Genomic DNA, 25,217 nt, shown 5'->3' on the forward strand with positions numbered 1-25,217 from the left:
GATGCCTTTTTTTGTGGTATTAAGCTACCAACATTTTTTTTGAACTATGAAGCTTGTGCCAAGCCAAGAAATCAGTAATATTTTTGCAGATTAATATTGACATTTCAAGAATAAAATGTTATTTATAGTGGGCATTTTGGATGAGGGAATAAAAAAGGTGAAGATGGAAGCCCCCAAAGCTCTATCCTCTTTTACCTGTGTTGCAATGATGCAAAAAAAAGGGGGGGGGTAAGTTTTGATCGCATGGTTGTGACAATGTGATGGAGCACATTAGTGGCCTTGAGGAAAAAGAAGGAGAGATGCTGCCTAGGGAACAATCAAACCAGGGGGACAGAAAGATTCTATTAATGTAGCCGTACCATAAAGGACTACTGCCGCTCTAGTTCTTTTCCTATCTGGTTAGCCTGGGAGGTGGGGCTGACATTGCTCTTGTAAGTACAAACTTCTTCCCACCTACCAGTTTTAACTGCCTGATCCATTAGGGCAGGCCCTCTTGTCTGTGTCCTAGGCAGAATCTTTCCTTCTCTTTTCTCAAGACCACAAAGTTATTCCATTGCAAGCTTGCCATCTTGATTTTTTTTAACCATTCCTGTAAACATCCTAGTAAGTTAACTACTGGTCCGCTGCTTAGGAATTATTGCGAAACAGTTATTCTTAGACCCAGATAAATAATTAGACATTCAAATGCCACTTCTTTTTTAAACAGAAAATGATGGTAATCATTTTAATTATATCACGTAATATAATTATTGTACTAAATCTCTTAAATGGACATATTTATTTTCTTTATATCCTATTGATGTTGAAACTGTCAGCAGTAACTAACCACTAGTGAAAACCATCTGTGAAAGAAATATGACATTTTGACTTTCTAGCTGCTTTTAGTTCTTATGCATGCATCAAACAAGTAAAATATAATCCAACAGATAAACACTGAATTTGTTCCAGCTGAACTGACTTGTAGAGATCACACTCAGTTTCCCTTCTATAATATAGGAAGAAAATTGATCTTACATTGAAAGAAAAATTATAAAAAGTTACAAGGGCATGCACCTGAAAAGTGCTATAAAGCTTAAACCTTCAATTCAGAGAATGGCAGTGCTGCAAAAATCTCTGCGTTTTATTGACCTTATTATAGTAATATAATGTGGTAAACTGTAGCCATTAATCTGCTATTCTGTCAGTTTTCTAATCAATACATTTCAAACTACAAAAGTATACCTGCTTCATTTTTCAATATGTGTGCATATCAATACTGTACATACAGACGTTTTCTTTGTCCCTTCGAATTAGTGTTGACACCTGTTTGGACAAGTCCTTGCCATTTTCTTGGCAAGATTTCAGAAATGATTTGCCATTGCTGAACTTCCTCTGGCTGAGAGAGAGTGACTGGCCCAAGGTCACCCAGCTGGTTTTATGCCTAAAGCAGTCCCAGAACTCTGAGTCTTCTAGCTTCTAACCTGATGCCTTAACCACTACACTAAACTGGATCTTATCTAGACTCAGTGTATTATAACATGCATTCCCTTACCTATAGTTGTGCAATTGATGAATCTGAAATATTTTGCATTTTGTAAGCACCCACCGCTTGCACAAGTGCCCACCTACTTGCATGGCCCAGTTCTGAATGAGCTGTAGTAGCAGCCCAGGGGCTGGGGACCCCTGGTTTAAAACATATTCATGAACATTGGAACCTGAGAACAAAGTTATTAGTGTTCACAATTTAACAAAAGAAAGTTTCAACATATATAAGAAATGATTATTTTTTTTCCACAATCTTCTCATGGTTTTTTAAAAATGAGAAAAGAGACCTTTAATATTGAAATACTAAATTGTCACAGAACAATTTATCTTTCTCTAAAGCTTGATGGATCAGCTAATTTCTAATCAATGTCATGTTTGCATATTTATTCATAAATCCATTATTTTCTGTATCTGCTAATAATTCATATAAAAGTTCTATACCAGCTTATAATGCTGAATCTATTTTCTCCCAAATATGCTTCTTTAGATGTATTTTCTTTCCAAATGCTCATTTCTAAACTTCTTTTTAAAAAACTGAATTCACCCACCTTGCTGCTGTTTATTATCTTTTCTTTCCTTTCATTTTCTCCCCAGTATTAGAGCCTTTTTCAGAGAACTCAGTCTTCACATAATGTACACATTATGTACTAATTATATTTTTAACATGATCACTTGTCTCTTGAGTGACAACCCTGAGTTGATTTTGTTCAATAATCTATTTATTTGTTTTCTTGGCTATCCATAGTTTTCTCAGAGATCTTCTCTAACCCTAATTTTCAAAGATGCCAATGCTCTTCCTATCCTGATTCTTCAAAGTTCACCTTCTTCTTCCATAGCATCACAGAGAATACCACGGTTATATAATTCTGATCTTTGTAGGTATAGACCCATTGTGGCATTTGAATATCTTCTCCAATGTCTTCATGGCTGATCTACTAAGTGCTAGCCTGCAGTGTATTTCTTGATTGCTTGTTCCTTTTAGTATTGTTGGTCGATCCTAAAAAGGCAGAAGCTATCCACCTTTTTGGTATCTTCATTATCAGTTCTAAGGATTGTTTGTTCTACCTTTCTACCTATTGTCATTAGCTTGCGTCTTCATTTTTTTAAATTTTATTTTAGTCCCATGTTTTCAACTGTGCTCCTGCACTTTTATTACTAGGGCTTGCAGATCCTTTACATTTTTGGCTATCAGGATAGGGTCATCAGCATTGCTCAAGTTACTAATGTTTCTTCCTCTGATTTTAAAACCATGGTCATGTTTTTACATCCACCTTCCTTCAATATACAGTTGACATATAGATGGAATAAATGAGGGGGAATGCCTTGTCACACTCCTTTGCCATCCTTGAGCCAGCCTGTTTAATCATGTTCTGCTCATAGTATATATAAATTTCTCATGAGGATAATAAGATTTTCTGAGCACATTTCAGTTTGATGTCATCAACACAATTAGAGGCCTTTCTTCAATCCATTAACTATGTCATGACTTATTTTTGGTGTTGTTTGGCTTTCTAAATTAGACTACACACATCCCCAATAATATTGTGGGTTCTCCAGCCTTTTCTAAGGCCAGCTTGAATGACTGGCATTTCTTTTTCCATGGAGGGCTCTAAATTGTGTTGAATGATCCTAACCATTATTTTACTAGCATGTGAAATTATAAGAATATTATATTGTTTGAACAGTGTTAAGTTTTCTTGTTTTGGCATTGCAGCATAGATTGACATTTTCCAATCTTCAGCCACTGTGTCATTCTCCTAACATTAAATCAAAATCTGTCCCTCTGTAGCAGCATCTGTTATCCTATGTCCTGCACTATGGAATAATTCTTTTTTCTCTGTGGCATTCTTTCTGGCATTTGGCAAGTGCTATTCTATCTCCACTCTGGAGTCTTTTCTCATGGGCAAACATAGCAGTTCTCTTAATCTCACCTCATAGGATTTGGTATATAATCCTCAGATTATCCACATGGCTGTACTTCATAGTACTTTGTTCCAGTTCTCATGAATTCTCAACTGTCGTGCTCAGAACTGAGGACAGTGCTCCAAGATGACACTGATCAATGCTTGGTAGTCTAGAACTATTACTTTCTGCAATTTGTATAGAACTTATATTTCTGTTGATGCAATTTGCATTTGCACATATTAATGTTTAGATCAAGTTGAATTCAAAGACCTCTTTCAGGCATATTATTATCAAACCTTGTATGCTTAATCTTATATATGTCCATTTGATTTTTTTTCCTCTATGTGAGGAACTTTGCATTTGTCTCTATTAAATTTCACTCTAATACTTTAGCTGACTTCTATAGCAGAGGAATAGCATGCTGAATTTCATTTTTGTCTTCAAGAATGTAAACTATTCCACTTAATTTTCTTTCACCTGAATATCGATTATCATTCTCCTTCACCTTTTTTCTCCAAATCATGAATAAAAATGTTAGAGAGTACCAGGCCCAGGACTAATCCTTATATCTGCCTATGAACCACATGGGTTTTTACAAATAATCAGTTATAGACATGACATCTTGGACAGATGATCATCCAGATTTTCTCAGCTCATATCCTTTTCTCTGAAAGCTATTAGTTATGTTGGAACAAATCTCATAACTGGCCCTCCAGTCTTGGGTGATAGCAGTAGGAGATTAATGAGAACATTTTAATTATAACCAATTGCCTAATTTGTTGGGAGCCAAAGCAAAGTTAGATTCTTTTGACTGCCTGTTTACTTGATAAGCAGATGCAGATCTTTTTGATGCTCCCTTGCTCCATTTCCATGATCTAAGGTCTGGAGCTGGATTTGGCCCACTGGGTGCTTAGGTCTCACCCATGGGGCTGCCCTGGAAACAGTAACAGACTGGCCCACAATGCTTCTGCCAGCAAAAGTGGAGCTTGGGAGGGCCACACACGGCCCTCCCAAGCTCCATTTTCGCTGGCAGAGGGTTGCAGGTGGCCATCACAACTGAAAACAGAGCTCAGGACCCCATTTTCAGAGGCAGTGTGCTCAGGGGACCACAGGACTCCCCCCCGACACAAATGATGTCAAGCTGGCCATGCCCATCTTGGCCAGCTCTCCAAGGCCAAACACAACCTTGATGTGGCCCTCAATGAAATTGAGTTTGACACCTCTGATATAAATCCTTCCTTTTGAATATGCTATTAACCCTCAGAAAAGCAATTAGAATTGCAAACATGTACTTTTTTCCTGTCTATCTTTTTCCTATTACATAGTGGTGTTTGGAGTATAAAAGTTTAAACCAGGTTAGTAGTGCAGAAAAGCTTAACTTTTCCCAATGCAACTGCTCCAGTAACAAATTTTACCCTCCTGTAGCTTCTTAAAAGTGATGGAAAAGTTCTAATGAAGAGTTTTGATTAACCCAGCCACTTTTTTTCCATTTAAAATAAGAATGTAACCATGTTACATAAAACTGTGCACAGATTTTTAGAGTCTGTGACACTTTACCATTTAGTCTTGCCTGTTATTGTGCATCAAAGTTCAACATTTTGTTTGTAAAAGTGAGTTTAGACAAAGCAACTTCTGTTCGCAGTGGATCCCCATGCTTTCAATTATTACTTTAATAAACCTATAAGATAAGAACACCAGATAGGCTGAAGGTTTACATTTAATCTTAGTACCTATTGCTTTTCAAAACTAGATAGAAAATGATAGATGTATTAATCTTGAATTGAGGCAGTAATGTCTATCAAATGATGGAAATTCCTCCTGAACTTAATGGAAAATTACTTTCAAGTAATAGTTTCTGAATTACATTAGAAATATCTGTACATTAGTGTAACTGCAACCATGTACTATTCAATCCCAACAGAGGAAGGATTTTTGAATCATACTCTAGGGAATGGAATAAAATGTTTTTAATTTGTCATCAGCCCATTGTGACTGTACTATTGTAATGGCTTTACTGCTAGTGCAGGTATAGCTTCCAACCTGATAAGTCCTTCAGTGTTGATACATTTTCTGGAAGTTTATCTATTGGCTGCAATATTATGATGTGTTTTAGGTGGTTGGGAAAGAATGGGAAGTAATATGATGCAGTCCTCATAAATGGTCACCAGGTTATATGAGAATGCATCCTTGGAGTTATTTGAAAGGACAGTTCTTCAAGATTCGTGGGCATATGGCATTTGCTTGAGTATAGTGTATGTTTCTTATTGTTAACATTGAGACTGTTTCAATCCTGTGATTCCTGGTGGCCATTTGGAAGAATAAATCATTACTTCAGAGGAATAGAATACCTTATGAATGAAATCTTGGAAACCTTCAAGAGTATAATTCATTTGGAGATGATATATAAATGCTGTTAAATAGCTAGTTTCTAAAAAGTGATTTGATGAAGTTTCCCTGTTTGATACATTCCAGTTGGTTAAACCATTTGGAAACAATCTATAAAATAAAGAAGCATGTGGAAACTGCTCTTAAAGTAGCCTAATGGGTCTGCCTCTAAGGATTTCCATGAAGGATTTTGTATTGCAGATGGTCCCTAATAACATGCAAAGATGTTCTATAATCAGAAGGAACCAATATATTGCAATGGTCATTCAGTAGTCTTCTTATAGTTGAGAAAATTGTGGGAAATAAAAATGACAGTCTTCAGTCATGGAATGTGAACAATTTATTTATTTTTCAGCATTTTTACCATTTTCTAACAAATATTCTGCGTAGATTATGTTCAAAACAAAATCCATACAAAAGAGTAAAAGCAACTGTTTTATCTCAAAACAATTGATACCCAAAGGCATGGTAATATAAAAATAGTAGATAGTAGCTTCTAGTCCCAGCTTTCTGACCTGGAAGGTGAGGTAGGGGAAAGGAAAAGTAGAAGTAGAATAAGGCCTAAAAACAGGGCTGTCAAACTCGCAGGCCGCAGGATGCGTCACACACTGGCCACGCCCACACCCGGTTTAGCAAAGGGGGAAAAAGTCCCGAAACATCACATGACACCAACATGACGACACAAGTATGACACCTGTCCTAGAAGGTACCTCTAGTTAATACATGAGATTGCCTGCCTTATTTACCAAACTTCTGGGGGCTGCAGGATCACACATTTGACTTTGTTTATCCACCAGGAAAAAAAAAAACCTGGGCTTTGGGCACATATTTTGCAGTTCAAGGACTGTAATTGTAATTGTACCAACCTAGGAAGGCTAAATCTCACACTTCCTTATCTCTTTCTGTATCTGAAAAAGCTCCGAGCTGTGTGATGACCCGGAGTGTATCAGAAATATAACAAAATCCAAAACATAAATAAAGGTCCTTTAATGCCTTCAACTTGGCTTCACTGTTTAATTGTTCGCAGTTGAAGATTAAACTATTTTCAAAATCACATTCCAAACAAAAGAAACACAGTTCAAATTCAAAGAGCAGATAACGAAGCAAAAAACAAAAACAAACTGCACTGAATAAAGTTCCAGGACAGACCAGGATAAATAATTACCAACTTCAGGAACATAACCAGGTACAGTCCACTGGAAGAACGCCAACCAAGATAAACCTTCTCTAGGAATAAAACACTAATTTGTCTCCAGCGTTTGTTAGCATGCAGGTCCAGACTCTTATGCAGATCTCACACCTGCAACCCATGAAGAGGATCATGGCCCTCTCCTCCTGAGTAGACCACTCCCTGTTCCTCCTCTCCCTCAGTCAGGGGCATGACAAGCTGCTTCCTAGATTAGGTTCCACTTTCATCGTGTGGCTCCTCAAGCATTGTTGGGAAATGTTCATTTGATTCAATTAGATGTGGTACAGTGGAATAACTCACTTTCAGAGAGCATATTCTCATGGACAAATGTAAGCCTGCAAATATCCATGTAGCTTTCCTTGCTCATTGGCATGCATTGCTTCCTCTTCTAGCTGCTGAGCATACCTTGGAGCTCTTTCCATCATTGTCTGCCAGATTGCCCCTAGTCCACAGTGACTGAAGTGACAGCATGACTGCCAGGTAGAAGAAGGCTACTGGAATCCTGATGAGTTAATCTCATCACTTTATCACAAGGCACTTACAGAAATTGCAAGGTGGTGTGAGTAGATCTTTTCTTCTGGCAGGCAGCCCAGGACTCATAAAAGAAATTGACATACTTTGTGATGGGGTAAAAATAAAATAACAACAGAGCAGAGAACTTGGTTAAATATTTGAAGACAATAGTCTAGCTTGTCCTGGAATTGCTTGCTTGTGGGGAATACATCATCTGCTTTTGTAGGCTTTTCCTCAGATAAGAGTAAAGGATGGAAGAGAAATTTGTTTTCTTTTAATACAACCTTAATATATAATTTCCAGAATATAAACCAGAATGCTGTTTACTTTGGCTCACATTGCATTGCAGTTTTCCAATCATAAAATGCACACATGAATAGAATTAGACAGTAGTAATGCATATATGCAGAACATTTGCATGCAACAATGCGTGTATTGGGGGAATTGGGGGATATACAAAAATGGATATAAATTTTGTGCAGACTTAAATTTATAAACTGACAGAGCAATAGGAAAACTGCATTTTTCTTGAAACTCTGCTTATTGCTGTGTATGGGAAGCCTAACAAACAGGCTGATCCACTTTCATTCATAAATAAAATGTCCTTATCCATCTTCGCCAATTGCAGCATGTTGTTTTTATAAATACATACAAAGTCACCTAGTGGGCATTAATATTTTGAGAGCGTTTGTTTAGATTCTTCCTTTTTGAATGAGGTCTATTTTAAATGTGATGATCTTCAGGCACAGTCTGGTTAATTAATATGACTTAAAGCAATATTTAAACAAAAAGCTCCAACTTACTGGCTGGTGAGATCTGGGGGAGGTGTATGCATGCAATCTCTCTCTCTCTCTCTCTCTCTCTCTCTCACACACACACACGATTAGGTAGAGTTTGGAAAAGTGGAGAAGGGTCATTCCATTAGTTTACTGGAGAAGAAGGTATAGAATTATAGAATGGTTGAACATCAACTTCCAACAGCCCCAAGCACCATGGATAGTGGCAATATGGGCTGGGAATTGTAATTGTAATGCTATGTCCTAGGACATCCAACCTAACTATGACCAGTTGTATAATGGCGTCACTGCTTTTCCTGTATGAAATTGACTGCACATTAAATATACTTTACAGGAACTGCATTCTGAGATTTGTAAAAAAAAAAGAAAAGAAGATAAAATGCAGGAATATGGAAAGGGCAAATTTACTGTTTTTTAAATTCTACCTTCTTGTGCATTTAAAAGGCAAAGATTCAGAACTGAACTGCAATGGCAAGGTAATCCATCCATCCAATTGCAAACTTGGAAAAAGTAAGTTTGCAGCTGAATAGACTGATTGCCTTGCCACTGAAGTTCAATTCTTAACTGAAGATCAAGCCTGCATTTCAGATTCCAGCTTTTAGAGATATTTGATACTGCCCTGATTATTGAAATTACTGTGCAGTGCCAAGATTGTAGACTGAATGGAAACAGATGCATATAGCTTATGGAACTTCTGACCAATCTATCTGTATCCTGAATGTAAATCTATAGTAGCAGCAAGGTTGTCAGCATACAGGTCGACAAGGAGGAAAACAGCTGCTCCTGTTGTTGATCCTAAGTGGGTCCTAACTTCTTATGTCAAAATCATAACCAAATCATATTTCTTTCAATTGCTGCATGTTTCAATCCATTTGAGTCTGGCCCTAAAAAAGACAGAAATGTTATATGGCATCTCCCTCTTTACCACAGAGATCTCTGCTGTGGTGGAGACCCTTGTCTGATCACTCTGACTCCTGACTTAAAAGTGGAAGTGTCTGGGGGCAATCCAAACAAACTATTTCTCCCCTCAGCCAGCAAATAGTCATTCTTTCATATTAACACCCATATGTGAGGCTTCATCGCATATGTCACAGTTCTCTCTAGCAGAGTTCAGTTTTGTATTTAATGCTTCATTGCTGAAAGAGTAAGAATTACATGCCTTGCAATATGCTAAGTTTCAGATTTGTAAAAAAAGAAAGCATTTTAGAGTATATGGACGTTGCGCCTGTCTTTGCAGCAGAGGTGGTATTCAGCAGGTTCTGACCAGTTCTGGAGAATCGGTAGTGGAAATTTTGAGTAGTTTGGAGAACTGGCCAATGCCACCTTTGACTGGAAATTTTATAATATCCTTCCCCGCCACACCCACCAAGCCAAACCCACAGAACCGGTAGTAAAAAATATTGAATCCCACCACTGCTTTGCAGGTATGCGAAAAGGCAATATCTGACCAGGTCTACATCAAAGCATTTGCACAACACTCATGACTCTTCCTTGGCAACATAATCTTCCAATTCACTTCCCCGCCTTAGACATCTGCAACCTCCTCTTCCAACAAACACATATTTGTCTCATTCTAGGCAGCAGACCTCTGGGCAGAGACCGTGCCATTTCTAGATTTAATTATTTCACCATAAGGATTAATTTATGCTGATGCATCATTTAGTGTGAGGCTGTAGTTGTCTTATTATGCCTTTGAATTGTTTTAATGGCATTTTGTATGGTTTTATTGGCTTGTTTTATTGCATCCTCTTTGGTACTAATTTTAATGAAAAGCAGGCTAAATTTGTTATAAATAAATACAAAAATAAAATATTTCTTAGGCCATTTTATACCACTTGAGACTTCCATTTCCTATGAGCCTCTTAAGCTATTTCTTTGAATGCATGAAAATTATTATTTGCTAATGTATCAGAGAAGTATTTGTATCTGTTAGCTTGTTTAATTCCCCTTTCTCCAATGCCTGTTTTGGAAAGGAAGGCTGAGGGGAGCAGTTTGGATTGCAGAGACAATCTTTATAGAGTCAACTGCTCATTGTCCCAGTACAGCATCAAATCTAAGATCAAACGCATGGTCTCCATGAGCTTTCTGTTCATCCTCCCCTCCCAAAGATCTCCTGGTACAACACATAGTTTGATCTTGGGAAAAAGTTTAGAGTGAATGATCTCATGTTACTGATGTCTGGTTTTGTTCCCAAACAGATTTTTCCCCTTTAGGTAAAAGTGATCTTAACAGGGAAAGCTATGTTTGCTCGTTGACATGTCAGCACTATTTGTACTTCCTGTATAAGAGAAATCCAATTAGTGTGAACTAGAAACAATTGTAAATTTTCAGTTTCCCCTACTTTATTCATTTTAGGTACATTGTATGAGAAAAATATCAAAACTCCAGTGACAAAGAACAGTCCACTTCTAATACTCCCCTTGTGTTCCCTTTAATTATTTTCTAGGCTGTCTAACAATGTCAGGTGGCTAGGAGCCATGTGTAAAATGCCCCATGATGCTCTAGAAACTGTGGAATTAAAATGGCAGTAATGTTGGAAGGGGCAAACCTCAAAAACTCCTTCAAACGCTTCCTTCCTTCCTTCCTTCCTTCCTTCCTTCCTTCCTTCCTTCCTTCCTTCCTTCCTTCCTTCCTTCCTTCCTTCCTTCCTTCCTGCCCGCCTGCCTACCTAATTGGCAACTAATAGAACTCATAGAGCAGAGGTATGTCCATCACTCTGGACCAACTTAAGTTTCTGGATGGTCTTCAAGGGCAGCCCCTATTAGCACATGAGAGACTGAAGGCTTTCCCAGACCAGGAAGAGGTTCAGCTAGCGCACAAGATGAACTTGCATGAAGGTCTTCCTACCTTAACTGCAAATTGTTCTCAAGCAATAGTTGCAACTCCGGTAAAACTCAAAAGTCTGTTCAATCTCAAATGGAGAAGTGCTAACCCATCCAGGACCTAAGACGGACATTCTCATAGCGCGACTCTCATAGAACTGGTAGCAAAAAGTTTTTAATCCCGCCACTGAAGAATGTGTAGCTTTTAAAAGACAAGACTGGGAGAATTTATCAGAGCACTTTTTAAATACCAAGAGTTAGTCTCTATCATCCCAGAGTACTGATTGGAAAATAATGATCTTACTTTACTGCAAGACTAATTCTAGTCAAATGATAAATACTTCTGAAAATTAGGACCAGTTTAATATGTAATAGATGTCATCAGAGAGGTGGAATGTATCTGATAAGACTCTAGACAATCTCTTGTCATGCATGCTTTAATTTGAATTCTTGCATGTAGCAAGGACAGTGTCAGTCTAAATCACCTTTTCCTATGATATTACAGCCTGGAATGGTATCCAGAAGGTTGATCCTCCTTTTATAGTTTCCATCTTCCTAGAATGGTTCTCTAAGTAGAGTGGAGACTTTTTTTGCTGCCCCTGATGGATTCTGATGTGGTAGCCCTAAATTGAAAGGAGAGAGTTATTCCTGCTCTCCTATGCATGGTGATCTTAATCCAGTTCAGTATTCATAGTTACTTTTGAGTAAAGATGGTACAGGGAGTATATTTAGCATATCACATAATTTGCTCTTCAGAGTTTTTTTTTTTTCCTGTTTGTATTTGTGCCTGGTCCTGAATCAGCAAATGCTGTCTTTTGTGAGAAAAACACATGCTGTCTTTTGTGAGAAATTGAGGCTGCAGTTACTAATATTGAAGGGAATGCAATAAACAGTTTTTTGTCATGGGTTCATTCAGCCACAGTACTTATTCTAATAACTGTACTGTTTCTGAATTCAAGCATGAGACCATATATTATTGGCCAAGAGGAAGTACAGGTCCTCATGAGAAAATCTGACAGTGCAAGGAAATTCAAAGGGAAGGGAATGGGGATGGGAATGGATGGACTTCATTGCTGGAGATTTCACATAGAGGCCTGGAGGTCTGAAAATTGTTTGACTCTCAGAATCAGCTCTAATGAATCAACTGAGGAGTTACTTTTTCATTTCATTCATGACCCCAGAATCCCTTTCCCTTTGATGTATTTACCAAATTGTTAAGGCAGACCCATTAGAGCAGGGGCGTGAAAATCACATCGTCACGGCAGCATCATGTGACGTATCAAGACTGTTTCCCCCTTTGCTAAACCAGGCATGAGCATGGCCGCGCATGATGAATCCGGCCCATGAGTCAGGAGTTTGACAGCCCTGCGTTAGAAGGATCTTACAACGATGGCAGGAAAATTCACAAGTTTGGTTTTAGAGCAACAAAGTGGTTTTTAGAGCAGCCTATTAAAATCTCTTTTATCTTTTACATTATTTAATTGTGCTGGTGTGTTTGATGCTTCCTTTGGAATGATGGTTTACTGGTGAAAACTTTGTTCAAAAGCCACTAACACCACAAACTAAGAAGCTGAAATGGGGAAATACTTTCAGTTTCTTCACTGTTTCCTTGCTGAGATTTAGCTTGTGCACACAGTGTTTTTATTTTGATAAGAAAGCAAAAGAAATTAATTCTCGATTGCCCAAGAACTCTGGCATTTCTTTCTCCATCAATCTCATCAAACCTCATTCTGTGCAAAGGGCTTTTGCAAACTACTGTCTTGATTGCCAGAGTTAATCAGAGCCAAGAAAAATTTAAAGCTACATTTACGTAATTGTGCTTGTATTAATGTGTCCAAGAGAAGGAAAGAAATATTTGCCTCCAGATATGTAGTTCAGCTTTAGACTAAATGGTGTTTGGGCAGAAGGATGCTCTTTAGAGAGAAACATGCATTACATCACTTCACAGTGTGGTGAGCCAGTTCAACTATTCGTGTGCTTTCTGAGTCATTCCTAAAGAATGAAGCCAAAATATTGCCCTGAAAGTTCCGCTATTTCTATCTGTCTTAAAGATGAAACTATTTACTGAAACTATGTCATCTTCAAAAGTCGTTACTATGAATTGGTGTGATACAGCCAATTTCTCATTGGAGACTGAGGATTAGTCCTATTGAGTCACAAAGCTCTCCTTGGGCTGGTTACCCTTCCTATATTAATACAGTGTGGGATTCAATTTTTTTTAACTACTGGTTCTATGGCTGTGGCTTGGTGGGCATGGTAGGGGAAGGATACTACAAAATCCCATTCCCTCCCCACCCCACTAACCTGCTTTCCAGCTCCTTTCTCCTGTGCAGGGCAACAAAAGAAGACCCAGCCGATCATCTGGGACTCAGGAAGCAGAGAACAGATGGGGGTGGGGCCAGCCAGAGGTGGTATTTGCTGGTTCTCCGAACTACTCAAAATTTCCACTACTGGTTCTCCAGAACTGGTCAGAACCTGCTGAATACCACCTCTGTATTAATATGCCATAAAGCAGCTCAGAGGGGGAAATGGAGACTCATTGGGAAATGACTGGGATTCACATGCACCATTTGGGATTGTTCTATCCCAAGATAAATAAATACTATAAATAAATGCAATGTTTTATTTAGACCCTTATGTTTTGACATAATGGGCCCAGTATAGGAATCCTCAGACAATATTGTCATTAAAATATTTAAAAGGCAAAAAGTGACTTGGTCCAAGGAACATTGATAGATTGGTGCTCCTAGTCTTCTAATTCCTCTGATTCTGGCAGAAAATTTTTGATGAATGCTCTTGTTCCTATTTGTTTTCAGGATAGCTTTTTTTAAAGGGCATCCTTACATCTGTCCTTATTTTTGTTTTGCTTCTTATTTGCAGGGAACATTGAATATAGTTGTCCAGCTACCAATGAGTGTGAAATCACAAAACGGAGGCGCAAATCCTGTCAGGCCTGTCGTTTTATGAAATGCCTCAAAGTGGGGATGCTGAAAGAAGGTAAGGTGGGCCGCATTCTGTCTGAATATAAAAGTGAGACAAAATAGGAGAATGGCTGAAAAACAAGCAGTTCAATTAGTCTGACCTCACGGTCTCTTGCTTCAGGAGGATCCAAGGGGAGGTCTTCAGATAACGGAACAGGAAGATTTCTAAAAAGTCAAGATTGAGTGGCACCATTGAAGTAGTATTGTGGTTTGCAGGATTTCAGTCATAGCCATCATCTTGTTGTTGTTTTACTCACCCCAACCTTAAATGATATTTGGCCAGGGTATACAGTGTGTATAGCCCATCAGCAGATATGTATTGATGGGGTGTTCTGGCTCATTATCATCAAATATGGTCACTTTTTAAATCTGACATGCTGTTTTCATTTTATTTTGTTTATTTAAGTTATATTTTGGTTATTTTTGTAAACTATCATGGGTAAAGCAAATAAATAAATACTTCAAAGAAACTGACCACAGAGAAATCATTTTCTTGGTTTTGCTGTTTGAAGATGATAGAGAAAAAAAACTTTTTTTCTACAGATTCTGTTTCTCTGATGAGCTGGCAAAGATCTCATTTGTGTAACAGCCTTCTCTTACCCATTTATTATTAGGGCAATTCCTTTATTAAATCCTCCACAGAATACAGCATGCAAGCTATTGAGTCCTCAGGGCTTCTCCATCTGCAGCAGCAGGTGTGAAGAGGAAAACAGGTTAAAAGATGGATGATGTTCGAGTGATTGAGTCTCTGTATTGTTGCTCTCAAGATGCAATGAGTGAAGAGGAAACAGCCATTCAAATTAGGCTGTGCTAGATATGGTGAAAGTTTCAGATTGCCTCTAGGACTGCCCTGAAGAATACTAAGATGAAAAACATAATTAGGATATCCCTTAAAAAAAGGGAGGGGGAGTTAGATTCTGTTTGCTATCTGTATCTGTCTTCATCCTTATTTGACATAAATGGGTACTTGGGCAGAAAGGAGAAAAAAGATCAGATGAAACTAGACCATTTTTGTATTTTAAAAGCTGGAGATCTTAAAGTAATTGTAAAAAGCTGCATTGCTGAATCCAATGTTAAATGTCTCCTCAGACAAAAAAAAATCTGCTTTCAAGGGATATACAGTATGTTCTAAACACACATGTACAAAATATTTCAGACTGAAGCCTGCAGACATTTTGACATTTGAATGCCAAATTGCAGTACCAAATTGTAGCCAAGTGAATTGAGGCTGCTAGGGAGGTAGGGCAGGGGGCACTTATAACCTCAGACCTACAGTGTGCTTATCTTTGGATTAATAGAATAATGGCAGAACTAGATATACATAGCTGCCATTTGTCTAAACTGTAATTCTAAGATTCAGAAATACAGTGCTTGAAGTATAACCTGATGGTGTTGGTCATTTCATTCTCCCTGCATTAAGACAGTTGGTAAAAAGCCTCAGGAAAATTTGGGAAGTGAAGTATTTGTAAATGCATTAACTTATCAAACTATTCCCTATATGCCATTTATTAATATTTAATTAAACACTACTTGCCTTTATTCTAAAAGGCATGTAAAAGTCTATATACTACAGAAAATGAAATGACCCCAGACTATAGGATATCTTGTAATTAAAGATCAGTTTTCTACATTGTCTTCTTATTTTCTAGTTTTTTTAAAAAACAATATTGCTTCTCTTGTTGCCTAAGACTCATCTTTATAATGATGACTGATAGACACACAAACAATAATACTAATTCCCCATTTTTCCATGTTCAGTATTTAGGGCTATTTCAACCTCTCTAAATTGGATGAAAATAAAATGATTACAATCATTTTAATCAGTATCATTGTAGATGTATGATTACAAGACCCCAAGAAACCTGCTGCCTCAAACTACAGTCCTGTCTAATTCAGCATTCTTTTCTCAGCAGATGTCTGGCTGGACTAGCAAAACTAAAAAGCTGACATGAATATAATAGTATCACATAGATCTGTACCTTAGTGAAAGACACACTGCCTTGTACCTTCCTTATTGGAGGCAATATGTAGCCAGCATGACTAGAGCTAACAAGATTAGCTTTATTCTCCATTAATTTGTTTAATCTCCCCATATTGTCTGCCAAACGCTTCAGTTTAACAGCTGAATATCACCAGCTATAGGCCTTAGCCCTATCTTTTGTTATATATTTTCATTTGGAAAGGAAACAGAATGTTCAAATCTAAATTCAAATTTTATACAAACTATTTGTATCCTAAGGCTTTATTATTTATTTTTTAAAAATAAATCTTGATACTTGCTCTGAAGCATCAGTGGAAATCAACATTTTTCATGCTTGACACACACACATTTAATAACATATGCACCATAGCCCTTCAGTCCCACTCTATCATCTACATATTATTGTTCGCTTACTGAGGAATAATTTTTGACATCCTCAAAGAGAAAAGACAGAAGATAAGCATTCATATTGGCAAATAGGGTCAATGGAAAGTAAAAGGGAAAAAGTAAGGTTCCAAAGGGACACTTTAAGACTATGAAAGACTACCCGTGTGATGTAGATACTGGGGCTTGGTAGAGCAATGCAGAAAGTGAATAAGAAACAAAAGCAGGAAGGGACATAGTGAACAATCAATAGGTTTCTCAGATATCGTGGCTGTTTTCTTTAAGAGAACCCTAATCAATGCACTATAACTAAAAGGATGTATGAGCATAGAGCCAGCTCAATTACTTCCATTTTTATACTGCAGAGTAAAGACTCACCAAGATAGCTAAAATTCTAAGTGAAAAATTACCTATTTAAATTATAAGATACAAGTCCAGAGCACATGTATTCAGTATGTTGGTTATTAACCTATAGTTAATCATCCTTCTCACAAAAAAAATGGTCAGTTAATATTCCTTCAGGGGCTTTAAATCTATGGAGATTGTCCAAAGTGGCATAAAGTATTTTTTGCTGAATATACAGCTTTGCTTTCAGAAATGACCTTGGAGGAAAAAAATTGGTTCCAGATTTTGGCAAGGAGAATTTGACCTTCAAGCATGCTTGAAATAGAGAAGATATGTTGGAAGACACTAGATATTTGTTTTACAAATTCTGGTATTATTTTAATAAAACCAGGAGACACACTAATGGATGACTGAGCTCAAATGTCATGTATTCATATATATATTTCCTTTCAGTTCTGTATTATGCTGAGGCCATTCTTTTGTGATCTTGAACTTCTGAAGTAGTGGTGAAGAAAAATGCTATTCTGAATATTTCCTCTGTGTGAGAGAGAGTTATTGGAAAGCTTTGAATGTCTTAGATCAGGGGTGTCAAACTCAAGGCTTGCGGGGCAGATCTGGCCTGTGGGGTGCTTAGATCTGGCCCATGGGGCTGCCCTGGAAACAATAAAGGATTGGCCCACAGTGCCTCTGCCAGTGAAAACAGAGCTTAGGAGGGCTTTGCGGGGGCTGTCCGGATTCCATTTTCAGTGGCAATGGCCTCCTGCAGCCCTCTGCCAGCGCTCTTGCTTTATGCTCAAATGGGGGATGACTATCAGAAATTCCCAAAGACTCTTGTAGATGTGATTTTTGATGTATAGAAATCTTTCCCAATTTGGCGCTTTCTAAATATACTGCGGTATAATCTCCATCATCCTGCCATTTATCTTTACAAGGAAGATCTAAAGAGTACTACAAAGCATATCTCTGTATGTGAAAAAAACAAATTGAGATCCTACTTGCTCTCTAACAATTGATTGAAAACCAGAGCTCTGATTTTGCTGAATGATGGTCCGGAATTGGAAATAAATACACAGTAGGTTGGCTGCATTCTGAACAAAAATTCAACTAAAAATGGTTTGAGCCGAGCCTTGACTTTAAAGCTGCTCTTCTTTTTGCAAAGACCTTGCACTATTCCATATACTGCCCTTGTTGCCTTCAACATTAACTTACAGGCCAAATTTTATCAATAATGCTTTCCTATTGATAGCATTTCCATTGTGAAAAATGCTTCAGCTGCTAAATCTCTGCTTGTCATGCAATTCTCAAAGGCAGAGGGAAGATCAAGGCCAGAGAAACCAAGACAGGTGTTAGGTCACTGAATAGGATACTGCAAGCACCAGAAATCCAAAGTCATTTCTGCTATAGCCACTGCTTGTAATCAAGGTACTTGGTTAAAAAATAAATGTTCAGTTGGCAACAATTACCCACCTTATTTTCTCCTTAAATCTCTTTCAGTGGCATGCTGCCATTCTAGAACACTGTCTGTCTGTCAAATGTCCCTGCTGAGTTCCCTTCCCCCAGCTTTCGATTTCCATGTGTTTTCTGAAGGATATTTGATTTCAGTGAAAGCTCCGCTGACATCCAGACAGAATGTTTGTGCTTTCTTTTTGTGCTTCCTGGGAAGGATGAAGACTCCTCCGGGGATTCTGGGTAATTGGGTTAGTGGCCAGCTCATGTCAGGAAATTAAAAGGCAGCCCTGATCAGGTTGCTGCTGCCTCAGGTTTAATGGCTTTGTATTTATAGAGCATTCTGTTTCAATCCTGTGCCAGAAATACCATTTTTCTACACAGTTAGATGAATGAAGCCAATGATGTAGAGTTTTCTCACTGAACAGCACCCATTTTCAGACAGATTATTTTAGGGTCTATAAGTGTATTTGTAAAGACACTGAGCTATGTTAAGAACAACTTTTACCATAGTGTAAAGTAGCTGATCCCAACTATCTCATGTACCTCTGTTGCATTATAAGTTAACATATAGGAAACCTTGTATGTGTATGCGTGTATGTGTATCTCTACACATCTGGCTGTTTTCACTTGTAACAAACTGGGTCTTTAGCCAATGCTTTGGAAAAAAAACAAAATGGTGAAATTGTTTAATATCCATTAAGAAAAGAGGGAAAAATACCTCTCTCCAAAAGCTGTTGTTATCAGACCAATGAAGGAACATCTGATCTCAAACTTGTTGGGCAGATGTCACCTGGCTCAGCCACACTGAATTGCCACTTGAATGGATCCCCAGAACAGCTGCTTTTACAGCAGAGGAGTTATATGAGCGCAGATGTTTTTAACGAACTTCTGTGACATAAGTGGCACCAACAGGATGGTTAGAAAATTGTCAGCCTTATTTGAAACATGAGGTAATGTCATATTGCAGGCAGAATTTTTTTTTTATTGCTGGATTCCATGCCATGGCACTTTATTCAGAAACCAAAACAACAAATCAGAAAGCGTAAGCCTAGGAATGAAAAGAATTTCTGAAAACATCAGAAAGCAGGCTGGGAAATTATATGATTTTGTTTTTTTAAAAGCTGCCTTGCTACTAATTTAAAAGGCAGGAAACTATTTGTTGTTTTGGGTACAATATATTTTTTTTTCTCTACACTTACCAAGAGCTTTGAAAAGCAGTCAAACTGCAGGATATGACTTCATTGACTTTGTGCTGCTTGGTGCTTTAGTATTCATATAGATAGTCCATTTGTATACAAGATAAGATGCATTTACCACCACATGCCCACAGGTAGTATTTAAAGTTTAGAGATTTCCAAGAGTAAGGAGATTGTACCCTGAAAAATAGCAACAATTAGCATTTCATACTTCCCTAGATATATCCCCAAAGAAATAGAGATAGGGGCAGTGATTTATGAGATGCAAGGACCATGAAAGAGGTTGACCTTGATAAATAGGAACAAGTGTAGCATATGAAGCTGATCATTATATAAGTTTATTTGATGAAAAAATCCCTTCCCCGATCCAGTGCTCATGTTTAATTTTTGGAAATACAACCCAGCTTTCATCTGACAAACTCAGAGCAGTTCTTATATGGGTACTGAGCAACCCTAGGAGACCAGGCCTTCTAAAGTTTGGCTGTAGGGTTGTGACAGGTTTGCTGAAGATCACTTTTGAGGTTATAATAAGAGCAGTTCTTACAGTCTCAGATGTGCCCAGAGAGGTGCCCAGTTACTTGCTTTTGTATTTTGTCCTTCACCAGAATTGGTCTGCTGTTTTTCATCATATCTCCTATGTCTATGGAGATACTCAGTCATTGGGGTCATGGTTATCCAAAAGGTGCTCATATCTCCTATAAATAATTTCCTTCTACAAAATTGAATTCATTTTTTTCTTTTTCTTTCATAAAGTTAGCATGAAGATAGTGACATCCCAAAAGAAGAGGGATTAGTCAAAGGTATACCCGAGGGCCATCCTCAAATAGTTTAGCTTGCGTTTAGTGAGGAGCAGGTTTTAATGGAAGAGTCATTCTACCATGGTCTTTCATGGAAGAGTCATTCTAGCATGCAGTGCAGGCTTTATTGCCTCAAAACATTATCTAACAGATTTTACATAAAAATAGTGAAATGTAGGAACTGAACTAAATGCTGTTCCCGTATTTCCATCATCTTCAGAAGTGATAGAACTGGAAGCAAATTCTCAGAATATTTCCCATTTTTACTTGTGAGGGATAGCCATTCTTTCCTTTTTGATCCTTTCTCCTCCATGAATGTATTTCAGAAGTGACAGCATTCACAGAGCTAAATCACTATATTGGCAGACCAGCTGCATTTTGAATCTCCCCCAATGCCTCAGATTTACCATTGTTTTTTGGTTTTTTTAAACAAATTTTATTCAGTTTTTCACATTAAAAACAAAAATCTCTTTTTAGTGGACAACATATTTCCAGGTCATCACCTTTACATACAAATATGACAGCAATTATACATTCATATATGCATACTTAATTCTATTATTACCTTTTCCATTCCAAGTTTTCAGTAAGGAGAGAAACAAACACATTAATTCTAGCCTCTTTCATTAATCTCAATCGAAACATCTTTTTGTTTCATTTCAATTATTTCAAATATAATCCTTTAATATTTATTTTAAAAATAAAGATAAACAATATGTGTTTGCCTAATAATAATAATAATAATAAAGTTACCAATGTCTCTCCTTGCTTTTAATAGTCTATATTAACTTATTAACTTAGTTGGTACTTTAGTCTGTCATATTCTTTTTATAAATTCTAGATTAATATAAATTTTTACACTTAAAAAAAAACAAGTATAGGTTTCCCCTATTTTACTGTTTTGAGTGTGACACCTCAATGATTAAAATATACCTTTATTCCCTCATCTTGATTCCCAATAAACCATTATTTTTAAGAAGTTACAATTATAATCATTACATCTTTTCATTTGGATTCCGCAGCATATTTTCCGCCCTTGATTTTTAAGAAGAGTTATCAGTATCTATATTACCCTATTTTCTAAATATTTTTAATTGCAGAAATATTCTTATTACCCCTTGTCACCCTGCAGAATCCCCTTTTTAATTCATCAACCATTATCTCTGAAAAAATTTCTTTTCAACATTTTACTATTTCCGTATTTCTTTATTTCATGCACCTGTTTCTTACTGCTTCTCCTCCTCCTCTTTTCCTCATATCTTTTCTCATTCCAGTTTATACCCCTCTCTTTCTTAATATCTTCCTTTCCTCTTTTTTGCTGGGTCTTTCTGCCTTTCCTGACTTTACAGGTATTCCCCCTTTTGATTGCCTTCTTAAATCTCAACTTTTTAACCTTCCTTCTTTCCCCACTTCTTTGTAGTGTTCTTTGTGTTGATTGTCTATTTAAAATGTCTTCTCCTTGAATCGACTCCTCCTCCTCTGAAGCTCTTTCTTCTTGTTCTTCAATCGCCATTTCCATTTCTTCTAACACAGAGCAAAGTGATTTGCCTCTTTCCTGTAGTAATTCTCTCATATTTTTAAGTTCCATTTTTAATTCCTGAAGAGATATTATCATTACACACTCTTATATTTTATGATCGTTAAAGTCCACAAAAAACACTTTTACTTTCCTTCTTTCTTCTTTCAATTTTCTAAAGTTCTCAGTTATTCCAGCCCAGGGTCTATACCAAAAAGATCAATCAATCCCACAGTCAGTCTTTCCTTGCTTTTTTCTTTATTCTGGTTTTGCTTTCACTTTCTAAGATTCTTACTTTGTTTCAATATTTCTTTAGTGTTATATCCACACAAGTTCATTCAGAAATAGGATGCTTTCCCTTTTGTTTGAGCTCAGGTTTTTGTCAAAAGGTGGCACTTCACCTTTTCCCCCTATTTTTTATTTAGGGTTTTTCGAACCTCAATATTCCAGCACAGTCCAGTCTCCAATTTGTAAACTTTATTATTATTATTTTTTGATAATCTTAAATCCAGCTTTATTTTATGCCTGTTTATTCCCAAAATATTTTAGTCCAATTTAGTTAAATCTTTAGTTCCAGCTTCTTCCTTTCCCGTTCGAAGCCCCGCTTAGCTGTAAAAAATATTTTCTTTTTCCCCCCCTGTCCCTTTGTAATTTCGCCGCTCACTTTTCTTTTCTTAAAAATTCCATGTTACCTTAATCCCGGGGTACTTTTTGCTTACTTGTATTGCCCAGTTGTCCCAGTTCAGATGTTATCCACCTCTTTCTTCTCTCCTGCACAAATCTTAATCCAGCTGAGTCCTCCTCTTTGGGGTGGCCATTTTAAACCACTGCTGCAGTCATCTTCGGGGGGAAAAAGACCAAGCCCGGGGGGGGGGAGATGTGGCTCCCCTCAACCTGGCTTGTGGCTTCCCCTTACTCTGCCGCCCCTCCAAGGCAGCTTCAGCCCCTAATCGTAATGATTGGGGCTCTCCAACAAAAGAGCACGGACCATAGCCGCAGAGAGTCACAATCTACGGTCCGTCAGCAAGGAGGCTCTGCCTTCTTCCCCAGAGATCTACCATTGTTGATCTTGAAGATATTCAACAAAATGTGCTGTTTTGGCATAGAGCTAAAAAAAAAAAAAAGGTTTAGAATTTTCCCTTTGAAAAGTCTCTTCTGAAAATTTTTGGTTAAGTGTTGTATTTCATAACACTCTATGTACCAATATATGCATACAGGCCCGCACACACGCACGCACACACACACACATATCATTATGTTTCCCAAAGGGGAAAAACCATTTTATTATCTTCATATGCTAAGTCATTTAAATGCATGGAGATTTAATGATTCAGATAAATTACAATTGAGAATGAATTTTGTTTTCTTTTAATTAGGCAAGTAAACTAATTGGGACTGTTTAAAACAGCTTTGTGTTAAGATAGCCTCCTTCTCCCAATGCAAAAGTACTAAATCATGGTTGGTAGCTGCTTCAAAAGGTAGCAGGAGAATTTGTTTTCCTATTGTTTTCTGTCTAGTGAAGCAACAAACTAGATCAGGTGTACTGTAGAATGTCAGCTTGCACTGCAGAACCTTTTGCTAACAGTTCCCAGTTTTTCTCACACAGTGATCATGACTTGGCTCTGTTATGAAATTTTAGCTAATGTCAGACTTTGAATCTCAGCAGTTAGCATTAAAAGCAGAAACTTACTATGATCTCATTTTCAATTGGCATCCTCTTGTTGGCATCTTATGCTTAGTATATTCATCCTGTTTCTGTTCCTGTTTCTGCAAATTTTCAATTCTGTCATCATCTACTTCTCCATTTCTAATTTCAATGGATTGAGACTTTTAAAAAGGTAAGTTGTTCAAATTATATAATTTCCATAAATCATTCTATATACATTTCCAGAATCTATAGATCATGGCCATTTCTCAGCAATAATCTGAAAAATCACATGTTTCCTATCTGGTAAGTTGTCCGTCTCTGCTAAATGCAAGCATTTTAGTGTCTGCTTCTCTCTTAAATTTCTCATCCAGTGCAAGTCAGGCCATGGAGTGGTGGAAAGAAGTCTACACTTCTGGCAGTAGGTTGACATTTGAAGAATATGATGCTTAAAAGTGAAGTTACAATGGACTGATGGAGAGCAAAGAAATTGAAATTAAAGTTCAAGAGATTGTATTTTGACTGTATGAATTTAAGAGGGTTTTTTTAGAAGTCTTTCTCACTCAAGGGTAGAGCAAGTTAGAAAGAGGGAGAGACAAATCTATTTTGTCCTCAAGTAGAAGACAATGTGGTTGCCTTTAGGCAGCTGGTTACAGTTGATACAATAGGAGAGAGTAAGATTGCTTGCAGGACAGTCCTGGTAAACTAATTTTGAAGTTAATGAACTTGTTACCAGTAGTCTTGAAGGAACTGTCCAAAGTGCTAGATTTTATTTTCAAAGCCCTGGATGCAGTGAAGGATTAGGATATATCAGGCAATGCTTTGCCAGAATTGAATCTGCCCATATGAAGTATGCTTAAGAGGGGTCTTGTGGTAGAATGGACTGAGTGCTTATCTTACAATCTAGTGCCCTAATGTTTCTGTTACCTTAATAATTTTTGATAATGTTTATGCTATCCAACAAGTTTGTACAATTTCCTAATGCTTCTCTCATTTGTTTTCATTGAGGATGAGGAGGATGAGAAGCTACATTCAGAATGCAGCTCCTCACACGCTGAGCTGCATTTCCATAAATTTAAGTGAGATTACAAACTTGTTAGGGCATGGATGTATCTGTTTATTCAGCCTGTTGGTTGAATAAATAGGAGCTCATTTCTCTGCTGCCCAAATACTTAGAATTTCTCTGAATGACATCTGCAAGGCTGAATGAAATGTTTATAAATCAGCTAGCCTACATCCTGTCTCTTTAACACTGTCTGTGATGATGTCTGTGTTGGGATGAAACAACAGTGACCTTATTAAAGTGTTTGTCTCAAGGAGTGTCAAACAGGATGCAGGAACAGGAGGAGAACAATGTCTTGTTGGAAATTAATGAGGTAAAGTCCTTGAATGAAAAGACATATGCACAACAAGGAAAAGAGATGTGGAGGTTAAATCTTCTTGCATTTCTGTCTCTTATCTCTTCTAATACACTTAAGTTCTTTTGTGCTTCTCTAATCTGATTGAGAATGCCTAATTCCTCTGCAACCTGCGCAGCCACATTCCCGGCCAAATACCGAGGGCAAAATGTTTTAATATATATGTATATTTCTTTAGTAAATTGTGTGACTTCTTTCCTTATCCTGTAATGAGTCTTACTCCTGGAACTGAAGTTTGGATGGTTCAATTTACTAACCAAATCTTGCTCTAAGGAAGATATGGCCAAGTTATCATAGCATTTGACGTAGCCTTGTATAAATGTTCCCTGTTACATATAGTGAACAATTCAGAGCCATTAAACATACTGAT

The 25,217-nt window shown here is 37.4% G+C and overlaps 1 protein-coding gene across 4 annotated transcripts in view; it reads left to right on the forward strand.

Moving 5' to 3' along the window:
* Positions 1-25,217, forward strand: part of ESRRB (estrogen related receptor beta) — a 102,192-nt gene that overhangs the window by 55,067 nt on the left and 21,908 nt on the right. For all 4 annotated transcript variants that reach the window (XM_026705271.2, XM_087922005.1, XM_087922004.1 and 1 more), the window contains one exon: positions 14,016-14,132. In XM_026705271.2, the coding sequence (XP_026561056.2) occupies positions 14,016-14,132 (117 nt within the window). The remainder of the gene's footprint in view (positions 1-14,015; positions 14,133-25,217) is intronic.

The sequence above is a fragment of the Pseudonaja textilis genome, chromosome 1, assembly GCF_049901715.1.
Source record: "Pseudonaja textilis isolate UNSWEBS1 chromosome 1, rPseTex1.2, whole genome shotgun sequence".
Lineage (NCBI taxonomy): Eukaryota > Metazoa > Chordata > Lepidosauria > Squamata > Elapidae > Pseudonaja > Pseudonaja textilis.